The sequence below is a fragment of the Leucoraja erinacea genome, chromosome 4 (genome assembly GCF_028641065.1).
Source record: "Leucoraja erinacea ecotype New England chromosome 4, Leri_hhj_1, whole genome shotgun sequence".
NCBI lineage: Eukaryota > Metazoa > Chordata > Chondrichthyes > Rajiformes > Rajidae > Leucoraja > Leucoraja erinaceus.
This window is the reverse complement of record NC_073380.1, coordinates 39,789,553-39,808,579: the sequence shown is the minus strand read 5'-3', so window position 1 is coordinate 39,808,579 and position 19,027 is coordinate 39,789,553. Positions and strand designations below refer to the sequence as shown.

The following is a 19,027-nucleotide window of genomic DNA, read 5'->3' as shown; positions in this document are numbered from 1 at the left end:
CAATTGATCATTCCTTACTTTTGCAGAAATTGGAAAGTTATGGTATAAGAGGTGTCACACAAAATTGGTTGGGAAGTTATTTAAGTAATAGGTTTCAGTATGTAAAAATTAATAATACTGAATCACAGCTAAGAAGAGTAACCTGTGGTGTTCCACAAGGTTAGATACTGGGACCCAAGTTAGTAATACTTTATTTAAAAGATATATGTAAAGTATCCAATACGTCGAAATTTGTTACGTTTGCGGATGATACAAATGTATTTTGTTCAGGGAATGATACAAAATAACTATTGAAAACAGCAGAAAGAGAATTGATAGTGCTAAAAAAATTAATAAATTATCCCTAAATGAAAATAAAATTTATGGTGTTTAGTGGTGACAGGGTTAATTGTGAAATAAAATTTAATTTAAATGGAGTTGAAATTGAAAGAGTATATCAAACAAAATTCCTGGGAGTGATTACAGATCATAAACTTTGTTGGAAGCCACATATAGAATACATCAAACGGAAATAGTCTAAATCCTTTGCTATTCTTTACAAAACATAGGATCGGTTGAATAAGAAATGTTTGTGTATATATATATTGTATTGCTCGCTAATAATGCCATATATGTCATATTGTGTTGAAGTTTGGGGAAATGTATGGGGGGGGGGTAAAGGAGAAAACTAAGACTCATAACATCACATCATCTGCAAGCCAGAATGTTTCAGTGCTTGGAACAGTACAAAAATCTGACCAGCAAACAGGGTCCAAACCCTGTAATAAATTGCATAAACCAACCAAATGTTCTCTTCACATCAAAATGGGTAGAAATATGTTTTACTAATGTTAATGTTTGCCAATATATTTCATTTTACCGACTTGTCGGGCACAACATAAATGCAGCATTTGTTAATTCAGGTAGTCGCATAACTCAACTGCACTATGAATGACTACTTCAGTCCAGGTTTCCCAGACAACGAGTCACACAAACAAATAGCACAGATGTTAATGGCAGCTGCATGGGAGAGAAAAGGTTTAGAAAGATATGGGCCGAACACAGACAAATGGAACTAGTTCAGACACGGCATCTTGGTCAGCTTAGGCAAGTTGGGCCCGTTTCCATGCGGTATCATGCTAAATACAATTCTGCAACTTTCCCAAATCAATCGAATCAAGGAACCAAGAATAAAATGTCAGTATTAACTATTATCAATACAAAGAAATCTTGATAATCTTATGCTTTGTTGTATGATGTACAAGTGACTGTTAAAGTGACACACTAAGCTAGTATTTATTGCTTAGCCACTGCAAATGCCTTAAAAGTAAGTTTTATATAAATGAATTATCATCCTATTAATTCCACCACCACACACAAGACACAGAAGAAGCGCAAGACAGACACCATTATATGCAGATGCCGAGAAGTGTGTTCAGCTCTGGCTGAACAACTAATCTTGTGTGAGGACTCGATAAGAAGATCCTATCAATTATACGTCAAATAACTATTTGATATTTTGATACGCATTTTAAATCCATTCCAGTCTTTATACTGTGTTCTAAAATACTAAAATGCGAACTAAAAAATGTCAGCTTTATGACAGAGAAACACTCTCTTCCCTCACCACATCCATCTGGTTGGAAGTGGTGGGTGAAGGGAATGTTTCCCTTATTGCCCAAATACACTAATCCCATTTGCCCACATTGATTGTATCCTTCTATGCTTTGCTTTTGACTGTCTAAATACCTCTTAACTATACTAACTGTATCCAAATCCATCTCCTCCACTGGGAAGCACTTTAATTAAAAACTCTTCAATGCCCTTTCAAACTTACATCCCCCATATGTTATGCACACTTGTGTCACAGTTCTGGCGGATTTTTTTTTTTTTTTTTTTTTTTTTTTTACTATACCTCATACAAGCTTGTGTGGGTCACCACTTATTCTCCTTTGTTTCCAAGAAAACAAGCCTAGCCTATCCAATCTCTCCATATAATTAAAGTCTCAAATTCAGGCAACATACTGATAAATTTCATCTGCACTCCCTCCAGCACAATTATGACATTCCTAAGATGCGACAAACAGATGTTCCAAATGTGGCCAAACCAGTTTTTACTAAAATAACACCACAATTGTTATATACTATGCCCTAACCTAGAATTATTAGAATTAGAATTGGATTCCTTTATTGTCATTCAGACCTTTCGGTCTGAACGAAATTATGTTGCCTATAAACCAATCTGCTGCCTCAGAACCAATAAAAACAAAACATACAATAAACACAAATTAAACATCCACCACAGTGAATTCACCAAGCACATCCTCACTGTGATGGAGGAAAAGTCTTAGTCTCCGTTTCTTCCCTACTTGTTTTCCCTCTGCGCTGTGGCGATCGATCCAGGCCGGAGATGCCGCCCTCCAATCCAGCGGACCTCTGTGGTGATGTCGCCGCCGCCGAAAGCCGGAACGCCGTCTCCGCTCCGAGAAGGCCCGCCACAGCATCAGCTCCGGACAGCCGCCCCAGCTCCAGGTCCCGCCGTCTCCGCTCCGGGTCCCGCCGTCTCCGCTCCGGGTCCCGCCGTCTCCGCTCCGGGTCCCGCCGTCTCCGCTCCGTCCCGCCGTCTCCGCTCCGGGTCCTGCCGTCTCCGCTCCGAGCCCCGCTGTATCAGCTCCGAGCCCCGCCGCAGAAAACCAGAACGCCGCACCAGCAAGTCGGGCCACCGCTGCCTCAGCCCCGAAGACGGCCAGCCTCTCATAGGCAAGTCCTGGCTGACTCTGCCTCCGGAGCCTCGGGGTCAGTCGCAGGCTGGAGGCCGCCAGCTCCGCCATTAGGCCTCAGTGCAGACGGAGGCAGAGAAGGGGGATACGACACGAAAAAGTCGCATTCCCCCGAAGGAAGAGACAGAGAACATGTTTCACCCCCCCCCCAACACAACACAACAAACTAAAACTTAACCAAAACAAGACTAAAAAAACAGAAAAAAGTAAAGACAGACGGACTGCAGGCGAGCCGCAGCTGTTAACAGCGCCGCCACTAGCCATCTGTCCTCCTAATCACCCTATACATCCATGTTGTCATTTTCAGGAAACCCCTATAAATTTGTTTCTCAACATTCCTAGCGCCTTCCCATTCATTGATTGTATCAAGCGGGCCCTAGTTATGCATTTCGGAGAACCACCCGTAAAGTTTATTCCTCCACGTCAGAAACACTTTTTTTCTATAACAATTCCTATGGTATCTCCCTACATAATCACCTAACACCCCCCCATAATTAAAGCAAAGAACGTAAAGGAATAAAGGGACAATGTGCAGCTATTAACAAATACAATGATTGTGTTTATTATTATTACTAACTTGAAAAATGCTTTAAAGAATTAGCAGAAATTCAGATCATTCATAACCTGGGCCGCCCTTGTGTATCCTATCCTTTTCGGTCGTCTCCTCCACGGAGAGGCGACTATTTCCATGTCGCCTCCCCGTGTGGCCTAACAACAAGGATCGGGCGGCCTTTCCCGGAGACGCGTCCAGGGCTTCAGCGGCAGGCGCAGCGCGGATTCTCTGCCCGGAGCAGGCAAGCCCTCGCCGGGGCTTGCCAGAGGGGAGCGCATTGTTTCGCTGGCCAGCAGCAGCCGGCAGCCTGAAGTCGAGTTTTGCAGAGCTCCAGCTGGCACGGCGTGCGCAGCCTGGGATCCCTTGTGGGGGACCCTGAAGAAGAAGCTTCCACCGCCGGCCCGCGGCCTACTTCTACCGCGGGCACGGCGTGGACTTGCCATCAGGAGCGGGGAGCTTCGACTGCCGGCCCTGCGGTCTGTGGTGCTTCTGGCTGCGGCGCGGATTTTAAATCTTCGACCGCCGGCCTGTGGCCTACACCAACACCAACCTGAAGCCACGGTCTCCGGTGGGGAAGAGCCGATTCTGGACTTACCTGGACTTTTACCAGTCTGTACATCTGGACGCTCGCAGCGGCGGCTGTGGTCCCGACCACGGGGGAAAATGGAAGAGGACTGGCCAAATTTTTGTGCCTTCCATCACAGTGATGAATGCTGTGGTGGATGTTTGTGTTACATTTTTAGTGTGTTTTTGTATGTTCTTTATCATTGTACCGCTGCTGGCAAATTCATTTCAGTTGCACTTTATGTGCAATGTGACGAATAAAAACTGATTGTTGTATTGCATCTGCCAAAACTCTACCTAAATTTCAAACTGATCTATATCCTGCTACGGTTTTAAACAACCTTCCTCAATATCCACAATGTTCGTGTCATCCATAAGGTTAAATATCATACATCCTACAGTTACATTGAATTTGTTACATTGAATACATATTACAAACACAAAAAGAACTCAGCACCAATTCCTGTGGCACAACACTAGTCACAAACTACCAATCAGAAATACATCATTCCACCACTACTCTCCATCACCAAGCCAATATTGGATAAATTGGCCTGCTCACTTTGGATCCCAGATTCCTTAGCTTTCTGGATCAGTCCATCATGCAGGGACTTATCAAATCCCTGACTAACGATCATATAGACGGCATTTATTGCCCTCATGCATCTCCTTTGTTACCTTCTCGAAACGCACCATATGCACTGCATTTCATCCTCACGCTGAAAAGCACGCTGACTTTTAGTCCCTATCCTTCTCCGAGAGTATTCTCCAATAATTTGTCTACCACTGTCTTAAGGCCAATTAGCATGTAGTTACCTAGCTTATCCCTGACAACTTAAACTATTCTCCTATCATCTGGTATTTCAAGTGTAGACAATGACGATGCAAAAGAAAATCTTTGTCAGAGCCCCAATTTCCTCACTATTTCCCCATAGCATTCTGATAGATCTCAACCCACCCTGAAGATCTTTTGTATTGTTCTATTAACAGAATGTTTGTATCAAGTTCGGTTAATACCTGTTAAAGTTATATCGATAAATAGCTCGGACTTTACATCTCAATCCTCTTAAAATACTCCACACAATCTGTTATCCAGTATTAACCTATATTTTTGTGATGAAGATTTACCTGGGCTAATTCTTTTTGTTCATTCACCAGTCTGTTACAACTGGCTATCATTTGATCGAGAGCATACAATCGGTCCTCAAGGCCTTTAATTGCCTTCATGTTCTGATTATCAAGTTTTGCAATGGTTTCACGACACTCTGTCAGAAATGGCTGAAGAATTTCTGGATCAAGCTGAAAGAAAGTACAATTTTAGACATTCTCACTTGCAACATTTCATTTTTCCACACAATTTACCTACAATTACATAGATGATTACACCCCAAAAATTCTGCTGCTGTACAAATATACTATGTGAGAATCAGCTAGCTGGAAAAAATAAACTTTGGAAAAAAAATGAAGACGGGTTTCGACCCGAAACGTTGCCTAGTTCCTTCGCTCCATAAATGCTGCCTCACCCGCTGAGTTTCTCCAGCATTTTTGTCTACATTGAGAAAAAAAACATGTTTTTCACATACATGCTCATTCTGTGATCTAGTTGAGGCTATAATTGCAGAAAGAATTGAACTTTCAATCTTCAAAAATATTGTCCCATTTGATCGAGAGCATACAATCGGTCCTCGTCCTTTAATTGCCTTCATGTTCTGATTGTCCCATTTCTTAAGAATAACAACTTAAATTTATCATCAGGCCTCACATATAAATAGTCTATAGTTTACATATGTAGGCTTATGAATACATCAGATTCAAAGCCAGATGAAGAGAACAACATAGATGTTGAACTTCTAGCTTAAATTCAATTATATGACGGTCTATTTAATATTAAACTTCCGATGAAAAACTAACTATTTACAAGTAGATGAAAAATATGATAAAAGTAGTTTCAATTTATTTTCAAAATTCTAGATGATCAGACGAGTTGAAAAGGCTAAATTTCATTTTACAATTCAACTTGAAAACAGGTTCTGCATTATACCACCCAAACACAATATTTTCAACTCTCAAAAGTACTCACTCGGTTCATTGAATCAAAGCATTTCCTGACCAGTGATTCCACGTCATTCGGTCTGTCTTGAACATTAATCCAGTCCAGTAAGGAGACATTAAAGAAAGCTTGGTCTTTCATTTCTTCATTTAATTCATTTTCTGCTATGGTCCTCTGAGGGCTCCCCATGCTGTTCTCAATGTCTTTTTCTTCCTGCAGAATACTATTCTTTGCAGAATGTCCAAATGATCCAGAACTCGACAGTGATTTCCTGCAAACTGCAGGCTTAACAGAACAAAGTACTGAATTGGTGGACTTCTCATCATCAGACTCCTCTTCTAGATTTTCTCTTTCGGCAGGGAACCTGAGTCTCTCCTGACATTCTCGGTAGCTATGTCTGGTCAGGCACTCCAACAGTGGCATTTTAGCCATAACTGAGACAGCTGTGCCTAGGCTTAATTCATAATATAAGATAATATTAGTACAGTCTGAATTGAAGAGTCCACCTCTAATCAGGTTGGAACATTTACATTTTTTTTGTTCCTGTTGGCAAAGATTAAGCATTAAATCTTCAACATTAAATAGGCTTTGAAGACGTATGCCTTTTTGACCGTACATTCATGACGTAGCTTGAAAGTTTTTGCAAAAGTGTGCGGGCCAAACTGCCATGCCAGAACTTTGTTCTGCATTGTGAAGGACACATTAAATTAATGTAAGAACTACTCATATAATTGCTCACTTGCACAAATGTCAAATCTGTGAAGGTTTCTGGATTTTTCCTTTCAATTAAAATAATACCAATTATTTTGAACACATATTCCAGACATCAAGAGATCTCATATTTTACAATTTGAAATCCAACTTCACAAAATATTTAAAATAAATGAGGAATATGGTTTATACAGCTGCTCCTCAACCTACGATGGGGTTACGTTCCGATAAACCCATCGCAAATGGAAAATATCGCAAGACGAAAATGCATTTAATACAACGTGATCACGTGCCCGGAAGTGACATGCGCTCGCTGCCGTTGCCGAGCGTTTGCACCATCATGAAGTCGAGATATCGTGAGTCGAAGCATCATAAATCGGGGAGCATCTGTACATTAAAGCATCATTAAGGCAATGATTTTCCAGTTTCTTTAAAATTGTTCACTAAAATCAACATCAAACATATCTAAATATCAACATATCTAAAAATAACAAAAGAAAATGGTTCATTCATTACTAAAAGACGTAAAAGGCAAATTAGTTACATTATTCAATACACTAAACCCTCACAATAACGGACCACAGGAGGGAGGGGAGGATGGTCTCCATTATTGATGACTGTCTGCTATAACAGATCGAGGGGAGTAAAGTTTAACCCAAGGCCAGGCGGAAAGAAATGCATCTTTGGCCAGTTAAACAAGCAAGAATTCACAGGCTGTGGAGCCTCAGAGCCCCCGACCACACATGTGGTGCACCAGGAAAGGGTCATGCTGCTCGCCCTCTCCACTTCCGTAACCGGAAGCATGCCATGCAGCGCTAGCTCATTGGGTACCTGATGGAAGTCGGGGAGGAATGCAACGGGACCCACGGTCCGCTATAACCGAAATCCTCTTTATAGAGGTCCATCATTATTACTAGGGTTTACTGTACTGTTAAATACAGGACATTTTAAACAATTGCAAAATGAAAGCCGAATAGAAGGAAATGGTGAGAACAGCAGAAAAAAAGGACCGCGGCCAAAAGTAAAAAAATAAAAAAATCAAGGAATATAAAGAAGCAAATCTCAAATTGAGGGTCAACTGATGATTTCATGCACAACTGTATCGTGCTGAAAAAGATTTCCTTGCAGAAGGTACAGTTAATGTGTTAAAGGCAATTTAGCAGTGCCACCTAGTGTGAAACCTGACCATTAATGTTAACATGGATATTTAAATGATTGTTACTCACAACCAGGCATAACCCAGCTGGATATGAGCAAGCATTGTAAATCCTGACCAAGCAGTGTAGGAGAATAATTGAGTTGAAAATGTTATTTAATATATTATTAATCAACCACATGGGATAATGCACTGATAGAATAAAGTGTGGTCTCCAGGTAGGGATGACTGGAGAGCAAACATAAAAGAGTATAAAGATCACATTTCAGTTCCCCTTGTACGCTTTTTCTGTTATCACATACATATTATAAATTCTGAGGTTCATAATTATAATGGTAAATTTCACACTGCATTACTCTTGCAATTAGTAACCACAAAACAAGTCATCCACTGGGAGGGGGTGGCATTTTAATTGAAACAAAGAGTTTCATTTGCTGTTTCATTTGTTGTGATTATAGAAGTTTATAATAGAAGATCCAAGCCGCATGTATATGTTGATGCAAATTAGTTTTTGGAACTCAAATGTGGTTTATAGAGGATACATTTCATATTCTCATATTTTCTTGATAACTAAGAGGTCAGTGCCAGCTCTCAGAACAATCCCAGACCCAACACTTAGTCCGTGCTATAACCTATTATTGCTCACATGCCATCAATTTCACCCTGATTTTCACCATGCGGGAAAAGTTACTTTAGCCAATTAACCCACCAGCCTTTCATCAGAATGTGGAAGGAAACTGGAGCACCCGGGGGAAAACAATATAGTCAAAGAAAGAGAGCACTGGAAGTCAGGATTAAATCTGGATTGATGGAACTATGAAGCAACAGCATCACATGCAGGACACATTGCGTCAACCTTTATGCCTGGCTGACATCTAATTTAGTCTACAATCTTTCTTAAATACTATCCATCTTCAAACAGCTGTTAGTGTATCCTCTTATTAAATCATGATTTTATCCATTCTGAATCCATAAGGGAATGTAAACCATACGTAATTACAATAATCAACAAGCAAAAATACACAATATAGTCTGGAAAAAGGTCCTGACCCAATATGTCATCTGTCCAAGGTAGACACAAAATGCAGGGGTAACTCAGCGGGACAGGCAGCATCCCCGGAGTGAAGAAATGGATGACGTTCCGGGTCGAGACCCACAGATTCTGCCTCTTGCACTTAGGTTTTTGGGTCAAGATTCCAGCACCTACAGCCTCTTGTCTCTCCTACAAATTCTCTATTTGCTGCATAAACCAATATATTTAGCAAATATCTTGCATGGTCATGTTTTGTTTAAGGGATAGAACATGCAAAGTAAGCATTCAGATCCCTGCTATACAGTTCAACAACCCAATCCAAATAATGGCCAAACATTAATTTGCAAATATTTTATATCTATACAGATACCCAAATGCATCAGCTCAGAATTCCAATACCATTTCCTCGAGTCCGAAACAAAATTTGTCTGGTAACCCGTCCTGGACATTTAAGGTACTGTTTATAGATAGATTGGGGTAATGTTCCAGATGCGTCAAGGACAGAGTTCATTTTTGGTAACGTTTTTAAATCAAGATTCACTTCGTAGAGAAAATTATGTCAGCTTAAGCACTGACATTTGAATTTCATGACTAAGAATCAAGACGACAATAGTCATGGATAGATACTAGCTGTTACTACTAAGGAAAGCAACTAAAGTACAAAAAGTGAGAAGCCCAAGCTCATAAAATAAAAAAAGACAGGAAAATGAAAACCCATTGGCAGACCTCCTTCAGCTAGTGAGGTCGTAGCATTTTTAATTTTCTTCGTAAAATTTGTTCTTTCAACTCTTTACTCTTCCCCACCCCACCCCCCTTTAAAGACTAATTCCGTTTGTAGTTATTTAACGTGTCTCAATATTACCATTAATTTGGAATCAAATTATATTTGACATCAGTCCCAGGAAGCACATTGAAAATGTTTGCACCATTAGGGGGAAGAAGTGTAGTCTAGATAGTTGGGGGGGAGTCAGTAGGTTTATAATAGACGTCAGTCGATAGTCTATCTCCTGTGATGGAGACGGTGAGATCAAGAAAGGGGAAGGACGTGTCAGAGATGGTCCAAGCAAATTTGAGTGCAGGATGGAAATTGGTGAAGTGAATGATGTCCATGAGTTCTGCATGGGTGCAGGAGGTAGCACCGATGCAATCGTCAATGTAACGGAGATATAGTTCGGGGATAGGGTCAGTGTACGCCTGGAATAGGGATAGTTACCTGCACAACTCCCTCATTAACTCATCCCTTGCCACCCAAACCACCCCTCCCACATACCTTCCCCTGTAATGGCAGAAGATGCAACACCTGTCCCTATACCTCCTCCCTCGACTCTGTCCAGGGTCCTAGATTGTCCTTTCACGTTAGGTAGAAGTTCACATGCACTTCCTCCAACCTCATCTACTGTATCCGTTGGTCAAGGTGTAGACTCTTATACATCCGCGAGATCAAATGTAGACTGGGCGATCGTTTCGCTGAACACCTTCGCTGATATGAATAACGATTTCTCTGACCATGTAAACCCTTGCATCACTTCTTTCTCCATCCCTCCCACACCCAAGTTGTACCAGCTTTAAAGTCGTCTTGTTGAATCTCATTGTCTGTAGCTCATTTTCACCTAACAAACAGCTAACAATAGCCCGTTTCCTTTATCATAGTTACTTTTTTGCATATCTTTCATTCATTTGTTCTATATCTCTCTTTAGATCACCGTTTTTTAATCTCTTGTTTCCATTTCCCCTGATTCTCAGTCTGAAGAAGGGTCTCGACCCAAAACGTCACTTATTCCTTTTCACCAGAGATGCTGCCTGACCTGCTCAGTTACGTTTTGTGTTTACCTTCCAGCAGCAACTTGTAGCACCAGAGACAAAGACTCATGGGCCAAACAATATTGTAGCTGTAGAACTGAAGAACTATGTTCCAGAACCAGCTACACATTTAGCCGAACTATTGCAATACAGTTACAGCATTAACATCTACCCAGACGTACGCCATTCACAAAAAACAGGGCAAATCCAATTTAATTAAATCACTGCCGAACCAGTCTATTCTCCACCAGCTGAATGATAGAAGAAAATAGAACATTACAGCACAGGGACAAGTCCATCATCCCACAATGTTTGTGCAAAACATGATGCCAAATTGGACACAAAATGCCAGAGTAACTCAGCGGGACAGGCAGCATCTCTGAAAAGGAATGGGTGATGTTTTGGACCAAGACCCTTCTTCAGAATGGTCTGAAGAACAATATCGACCTGAAACGTCACCCATTCCTTCTCTCCAGAGATGCTGCCTGTCCCGCTGAGTTACTCCAGCATTTTTTGTCTATCTTTAGTTTAAACCAGCTTCTGCAGTTCCTTCCTACACATGATGCCAAGTTAAACTCATCTCATCTGCCTGTACACAATCCATATCCCTCTTTTCCACTATGTGTTGGGTATTTCCACCCTGGGAAAAAGATTCTGACTGTCTGTTATAAGTTGGCTTTAAGTGCTTAAGGTGACATTCACTCACTAACAGCCTGTTGGGGTTTTGCCAAAACCACTTGTCTGCACACCTCATCAAAGTCTGCATTCAAATATGAACTAAAGAGCGGAATACCAGGAAGCAAGGGGTAAGTGACTACTCATGATGTTGAGACAGCCTTTGACCAAGTACGGGGGTGGGAGATTGCAACCTTCACGTGGTCCACCCTGTTTCGACTAATGCAATCAACCCGACGTGCACAAACAAAAGATCAAATAGAACAAGTTGACCTACAACTTTAGGCTGTGCACGCCATACGCAAGAAGAAGACCAAGTACGGCATCTATGCAGCACGTGAAATTGAAGTCAAAATGAAGGCGCTGCATTGGTTGGAGTCATAACTAATCATCCCAATAATTCATTGCAGAGCTCCTCAGGGCAGTGTGTTGAACCAACTGCCTCAATAGCACTCACTCCATCACAAGGTCAGAAGTGGGATAATCACTGATAAATTGAACAATATTCTTGCACAAATGCAGCAGCCCATGTCCGCATGCAGCAAGACAATCAACATTTGGCTACGCTTCGAAAAATGACAAGCAATAAATTTGTTAATGACTGTTGCCCACAACAGAATCTAACCACCTACCTTAAAATTTGATGACATTACCATTACTGCAGCCCCACCTGCAGAAGCCTTGGGGGAAACAGGGGCGGGTCTCCACTGACCAGAAGCTTCACTAGACCAGCCACATCAATCAATAGACGGTATACAAAACCAAGTTAAAGGCTGAATATCTGCTAGGAATGACTCGCATCCTAACTACCAAAACCTTTACCAACACTTGCACAATACAACCCAGCAGCATACTAAGGTAACAAAGATAGCAGGTGCATGGGAATACATGTAGTTCCCTTTAAAGTATCACACTATCCTGATTTGGAAATAGATTATCAGTCCTTCATTGCCATTGTGTCCAAATCCCTGATACTCACCACACGGTGCCAGTCTTTTCACGAGGACTGCAGCAGTTCAAGATGCTGGCTCATCACCACCATCTCAAGGGCAATTAACAAAAGGGTGATAAATGCTGGTCCTGTCAGCAACACCCAAATTCCCCCCAAAATTGATAGCTTAACACTATTATATTTCATAACATAACACTTTAGCTGGTCCATTTAAAATAAAAAGCAAATCCCAATTTCTCCAAATGTTAAAACATTCAGAAATAGGCAGACTGCTGCAGAATATTAAAGGTTGGACAATATTTCACTGCAATGATCAATTATGATATTTAAGAAAGAACTGCAGATGCTGGAAAAATCGAAGGTAAACAAAAATGCTGGAGAAACTCAGCGGGTGCATTACCGTCTTGTTTGGGATTATTTTGTTAAACTCTGCTAATCCTACCATGAAAAAAAACATACAATTACCATTTCTTTCCTGAAGCTACTGTAATGATATTTTGTGATTTATTCTGCATTCCAATTATCATCAAAGCCATTTATTTAAGTGCTTCTGCATAACAAAGAGCAAGCTTCATAATGGCCAACACCAATGGTCAACCCATAGACAATTTTAAACGGATTTGATGATAATTGGAATGCAGAATAAATCACAAAATATAATTTATAAACAGCTACACTTGCAGAAATGCATACAGTAGAAGTTTCATTTTGGATGACCACTAATGGCCCGTTGCAAACAAACAGCTATTGGTGAATAGAGAGACAGCTCAGCAAAGGAAAGAACTGAGAATTCAAAAAAAAAAAAAAATCCATATGCCACATTGCTTGGCTTATATCATACTGCTTGTCCAAATAATAATTTCACAGTAGCTTCAAGAAAGAAATGGTAATTGCATGGTTTTTTTCATGGTAGGGTTAGCAGAGTTTAACAAAATAACCACAAACAAGGCAGTAATGCAGTTTATATTCTCCCAAGTAAATGTTACATATGAAGGAATTATGCATGTAATGAACTTCAGTGCATCCCTGGAGACAAACCTAAGTTCCAACAGTATTCATTGTGGAACCACCAAACATTAACCCAAACCTACTTTGTGAGTTTTTGCTTAATATCTTCCACAGAATGTTCATAGTTGCTGTATGCACATTCAAACTTTGTCAGCAGCCTTTGAAAAGAATGGGTACAATCCTCCAAATTGGCCATAATGGCAGCCCAACCTTGATGCTGAAGGTGTTCATCGTGGACCAATCTTTCACAAAATGAGCAGAGTTTCTTTGCAACTTCATACATCTCCTATCCAAGAAAATTAAAAACACAAATCTCAGAAGTGTAGTTATCTACATAGCAATTTAAATATTCGCCAAAATATTTATTCCCCAAATATTTCCACCAATACTTTGCCTGTGTATCAGATACATGTTCCTGATGTTAGAAAAACAATGAACAAATTGATGAAAATTTCATGATAGGATCTCAAACAAATCAATAACACAATTTAAACCATCAATATAATCTGGAACCCAATTGGATTTATGTTTATAAAATATGTCTGTTTAGTATGTTTAGTAATGGCTCATGATGGCAAATTCAGCCTCAGTTTTTAAAATTACATTTATGAGTTTCCATGAGCACAATGTTACCAATAAATTTGTTTTTTGAATGAAAAGCTGCTTTGATGACAATTACCCAGAGGAACATTTCCATCCACCCTTCATTTAAAACACAGGAAGGGACACGTCCAATTAATGTCCCATTGAGGGCAATATCGCAATCTAGAACATGCTTAATGCAGAAGTTAATTTTCAGTCAAGATCTATTTTATATCATAGAGCAGGGCTAGATCCACTGTCTGAACATCTTCCTTAATTGCTGTCCTCCCTTTCCTTACAATGTGCTTATATTATATGTTTATAGAAGACATTTGGGTAGCCCTTAGTGTTGCATGCAATTCTATTTTCACATTCTTTACCATACTTATTTTTTATTTCATCTTCCCTCTCTGTTTATCATATTCAATCTGCCACTCACTAGAATTATCAACTTCAACCTACAACCACCTTTCTTTGTTGTATAATACTCTACATCTCCTTTGTCATCAAGGAAGCTTTGCCTTATTTCTTAGAACCAGATTGAGCAATAACTCCTTGACAGTCATCCTCATTTACCAGCCACCTAAACCAAACCCCTCCTTCCTATCTGACTTCACTGAGCTCCTCACACTTGCCTCATCCCTCTCCCCACGTCTGCTGTTACTTGGTGACTTAAATATTCAGATGGACTCCCCCACCTGCAAGCTCGCATCTGAATTCGCCTTTTTACTTGACAACTTCTCTCTCACTCAGCACGTCACCTTTCCCACCTATGACAAAGGTCACATCATTGACCTGGTCTGCCCCACAAATCAACCGGTCCTCAACCTCCATCCATGCCTCTTCCCCCTCTCTGATCATAAGCTTATACGGTCCACCATCCCTTCTCCGACACCTCGCCCCCGCTTCCTCCAAGAAATCACCTTCCGTAATCTAAAATCCATTGATCCCCACCATCTCTCTGACCTCCTCTCCACCACTCTCCCCCTGGACTCAGCCCCCATCTCACCTGATGATCTCACAAACCATCTCAACTCCACCTTGTCTACCTCCCTTAACACTATGGCCCCCCTTAAAACAAGAACCGTACTTTTCAACACATCTTCACCCTGGTACACACCTGCACTTCGTAAACTGAAACGGACTGGTCGCTGAATTGAACGAATCACAAATAAATCATCTCTCACAGTCCACCTTGAAGCTTACAAACTCCACCTCACTGACTACAAAGATGCCCTCATTGCTGCAAAATCTGCCTACCTCTCCTCCATATTCACTGATCCCTGCCTAAACCACAGAACCCTCTTCTCCACAGTGGGCAACCTCCTCAAGCCTCGAGCCAACACTCTCCCTACCTCTACTCCGGATCTCTGCAACTCATTCCTCCACTTTTTCGCTGATAAAATCAGCACCATCTATCAATCTTTATCCCCTGTACCAGACTCCCCAGCATCTACTCCACCACCTACCAAGGCCCCTCCTTTCAACATCTCCACTGACCTCCTTACCCCTCCTCCACACTGCTTCCTCTCCCAGTTTGACCTGGTCACCCCTATTGAAATCTCCAAACTCATCAGCTCTTCCAAACCCACTACCTGCTCCCTCGACCCTCTCCCCACTCCCCTGCTGAAGTCCTGCCTCCCCGTTCTCTGCCCCTACCTCACTAATTTCTTCAACTCCTCATTGTCGCAAGGAATTGTCCCCTCTGCTTTCAAAACTGCTGCTGTCACACCAATCTTAAAGAAACCTGGTCTTGATCCCTCCTCTCTCATTAACTACCGCCCAATCTCAAACCTCCCCTTTCTTTCAAAAACCCTGGAGCGTATCGTTGCGTCGCAACTTCATTCCCACCGCCTTGCGTATAACCTACTTGAACCCCTCCAATCTGGCTTTCGCCCCCTCCATAGCACAGAAACTGCTCTCCTCAAAGTCCTCAACGACCTCCTCACCTCTGCTGACACTGGTTCCCTCAACATCCTCATCCTCCTCGACCTGAGCGCAGCCTTCGATACAGTGAACCATAACATCCTGCTCACCAGACTCAAAGACCTCGGCATTGAAGGCTCTGCACTCAGCTGGCTCCGTTCCTACCTTTCCAACAGATCCCACTTCATCTCTCTCCATAACCACACCTCTGCTACAGCCACAGTCACTCAAGGCGTTCCCCAAGGCTCCGTACTCGGCCCCCTCCTCTTCATCATCTACATCCTCCCCCTTGGTCAGATACTCCGCCACTTCAACCTGGACTTCCACTGTTACGCCGATGACACCCAGATCTACCTCGGCACCAAATCCCCCCACAATCCCCCCTCTCCCATATCAACTCCTGTTTGTCAGCTATAAAAACCAGGATGCAACATAACTTCCTCAAACTCAACAGCGATAAGACAGAATTCCTCCTCATAGGCTCCAAAGCCACACTCGGCAAAATCAATAACCCCACTCTCACCATCGACGGCACCACTGTCTCCCCATCTCCCCAGGTCCGCAACCTTGGCGTGATCTTTGATTCTACCCTCTCCCTTGAGCCTCACATCCGCCATGTCATTAAAACCTCCTTCTTTCATCTCCGCAACATCGCCACACTCAGACCCTCTCTCACACCTCCCGCTGCTGAAAGGCTCATCCATGCCTTCATCTCCTCCCGACTGGACTATTGCAACTCACTTCTTCTTGGCATCAGTTCCACCTACATCAACCGACTCCAACTGGTCCAGAATGCAGCAGCCCGACTCATCACCCACACCAAATCCTGGCATCACATCACTCCAGTCCTCAAACAACTTCACTGGCTTCCCATCTCCCACCGGATCACCTACAAAATCCAGATCCTCACCTACAAAGCCCTCCGCCATCTGGCCCCCACATATCTCACTGACCTCCTCTCCCCCTACCAACCCTCACGGTCCCTCAGATCCACATCAGCCGGTCTCCTCTCCATCCACAAGTCCAACCTCCGCAGTTTTGGGGACAGAGCCTTCTCCAGGGCAGCTCCCAGGCTCTGGAACTCCCTCCCTCCAACCCGCAATTCCGTGATCCCTCACCAATTCCGTGTCCCAAGACCTCCCATCTCTTCACCTCCCAGGCTCTGGAACTCCCCTAGCCCCAACTGATCCCCCCGTCCCCCTCACCACCCAGTCCCGCCTCTGTCTCACCTCTGCCTATCCTTAGCCCCACGTCCCCCTCCCTTTTCACCTGTGCATTAATTGCCTCATATTGTGTTTTGAATTGTATTCTGTCTTTACTTTGTGTACTAGCCATGTCTCTACTATTTATTTCATTCCTTACATGTTTTTCCTCTAACTGCTAAATTTTTGTAAGGTGTCCTTGAGACTCTTGAAAGGTGCCCATAAATAAAATTTATTATTATTATTATTATTAACTCGAGTCAAAAACATATTGATTAACACAGCTCAGAAATTGCATCCCAACATTTAAATTCACGATCTCACCAGTTGTCATACTGCATGGAAACAGGCCCTTCAGCACAATTTGCTGAGCAAGATGCCTTGTCTACACTAATCCCACCTGAGTTTGGCCCATATCCCTCTAAAATGTTCCAATCCATTTTCCAGTTTAACCCCCTACCCTGGGTAAAAGACTGTGTATTCACTGTATTTATTCCTCTCCTAATTGTATATACCTATTCATGATCAGCCCTTAGTCTCCTGCACTCCAAGGAATAGAGTCCTGGCCTGCTCAACCTTTCCCGACAGCTCAGTCCTTGATCCTGGCAACATCCTCATAGATCTTCTCTGCACTCTTTCTTATAGCAGGGTGACCGGAACTGAACACAATACTCCAAAAGTGGCTCTGCAGTTTGGACGGCTGGATTGTATTCATGTACAGTCACCTTCTTTTGACTGGATTGCATGCAAACAAAAGCTTTTCATTGCATCTCGGTATATGTGACAGCAAAAATCTAAATTGTAACATAACATCCCAACTTCTATACTCAATAGAAAGACTGATGCAGGTCAATGGACCAAAAGTCTACCTTGCCAACCTATCAACCTGTGATGCCACTTTCAGGGAACCGTGTACTTGTACTCCTCGAGCCCTCGGCTCCATAACATTTCCCAGCGCCCTCCCATTTATTGTAAATTCCTGCCCTGGTTCGACTTCCCAAAATGTAACACCTCACATCTATCAGCATTAAACTCTATTAACCATGCCTCAGTCCACTTGCCCAGCTGATAACGATCCTGCTGGATTTGTGATAACCCTCTTCACTGTCTATGATACCACCCACTTTAGTGTAATCTGCAAGTTTACCAATCATGTCTTGCACATACTCAGCTAAATCGTTGATATAAACCACAAACAGCAATGAACCTAGCTCCCTAATCTGGGAGGCACACCGTTAATCACAGGCCTCCAGCCTCCAAAAAACATCCTTCCACCACTCCCCTCTGCTTCTTTCCATGAAGCCAATTCTGTATCCAGACGGGTGGGTCTCCCTGGATGCCATGCAATCTTATCTTCCAGAGCAGCCTACCATGAGGAAAAACAAAGGCCTTGCTGATGCCTGAGACAACAATGATGGTCTGGCCCTCCTCAACCTTCTTAGTTACTACTTCAACTGTCAGATGAGAGCTACTTTCAGCAACACATATTTGGTAATGTTTATTAATCTTACCACTGCAAGTTGAGTTCTAGAGGCCACAGTGTGAAAGACAGCTGGCATCATAAGAGACTCCTCCACCTTCAACCCCATCTCGTTTTCTGCAGAGAATGTTGTTTTAGGAATAGTTGGTGCACGGTCACACAGAATCATCTCCTTGTTGTACAGAAATATGGGATTTGTGTCCTATGGTATTAAAATTTAAAAGTAGTGAAATTTAAAACGTTGCTAAATTTGTTGAAAAGCATCTTCCTATAAGGCACTAATGTTTGGTCAGCAAACTTACCAGAAGACCCACTATTCTCAAGTTATGCAAAGAGAACTTTAAAACCCACTGTATTTTTTAATAATTGCACTTCAATTAGAGAATATACAGAACATATTTCAGCTGTAATATACATTACACAATTAAAACCATGGGTCCAAAATTTACTGTTCTAGATACTGTAATTTAGCTGCATTTTAAAATGTGAAGGCAACAAGAACAGTGCCATCAACAACCAATATTAAAGGTTTAATGTTTATTCTGATTAAATTTTAAGTCCTATTTTAAAATATTG

The 19,027-nt window shown here is 42.0% G+C and overlaps 1 protein-coding gene across 3 annotated transcripts in view; it reads right to left on the bottom strand.

Moving 5' to 3' along the window:
• rb1cc1 (RB1-inducible coiled-coil 1) overlaps positions 1-19,027 on the bottom strand; it is a 168,494-nt gene that overhangs the window by 129,311 nt on the left and 20,156 nt on the right. For all 3 annotated transcript variants that reach the window (XM_055634081.1, XM_055634082.1, XM_055634083.1), the window contains exons 4-7: positions 18,483-18,653; positions 13,345-13,547; positions 5,957-6,380; positions 5,005-5,175 (exon numbers count right to left, since the gene is read on the bottom strand). In XM_055634081.1, coding sequence (XP_055490056.1) covers positions 5,005-5,175; positions 5,957-6,380; positions 13,345-13,547; positions 18,483-18,653 — 969 coding nt within the window. The remainder of the gene's footprint in view (positions 1-5,004; positions 5,176-5,956; positions 6,381-13,344; positions 13,548-18,482; positions 18,654-19,027) is intronic.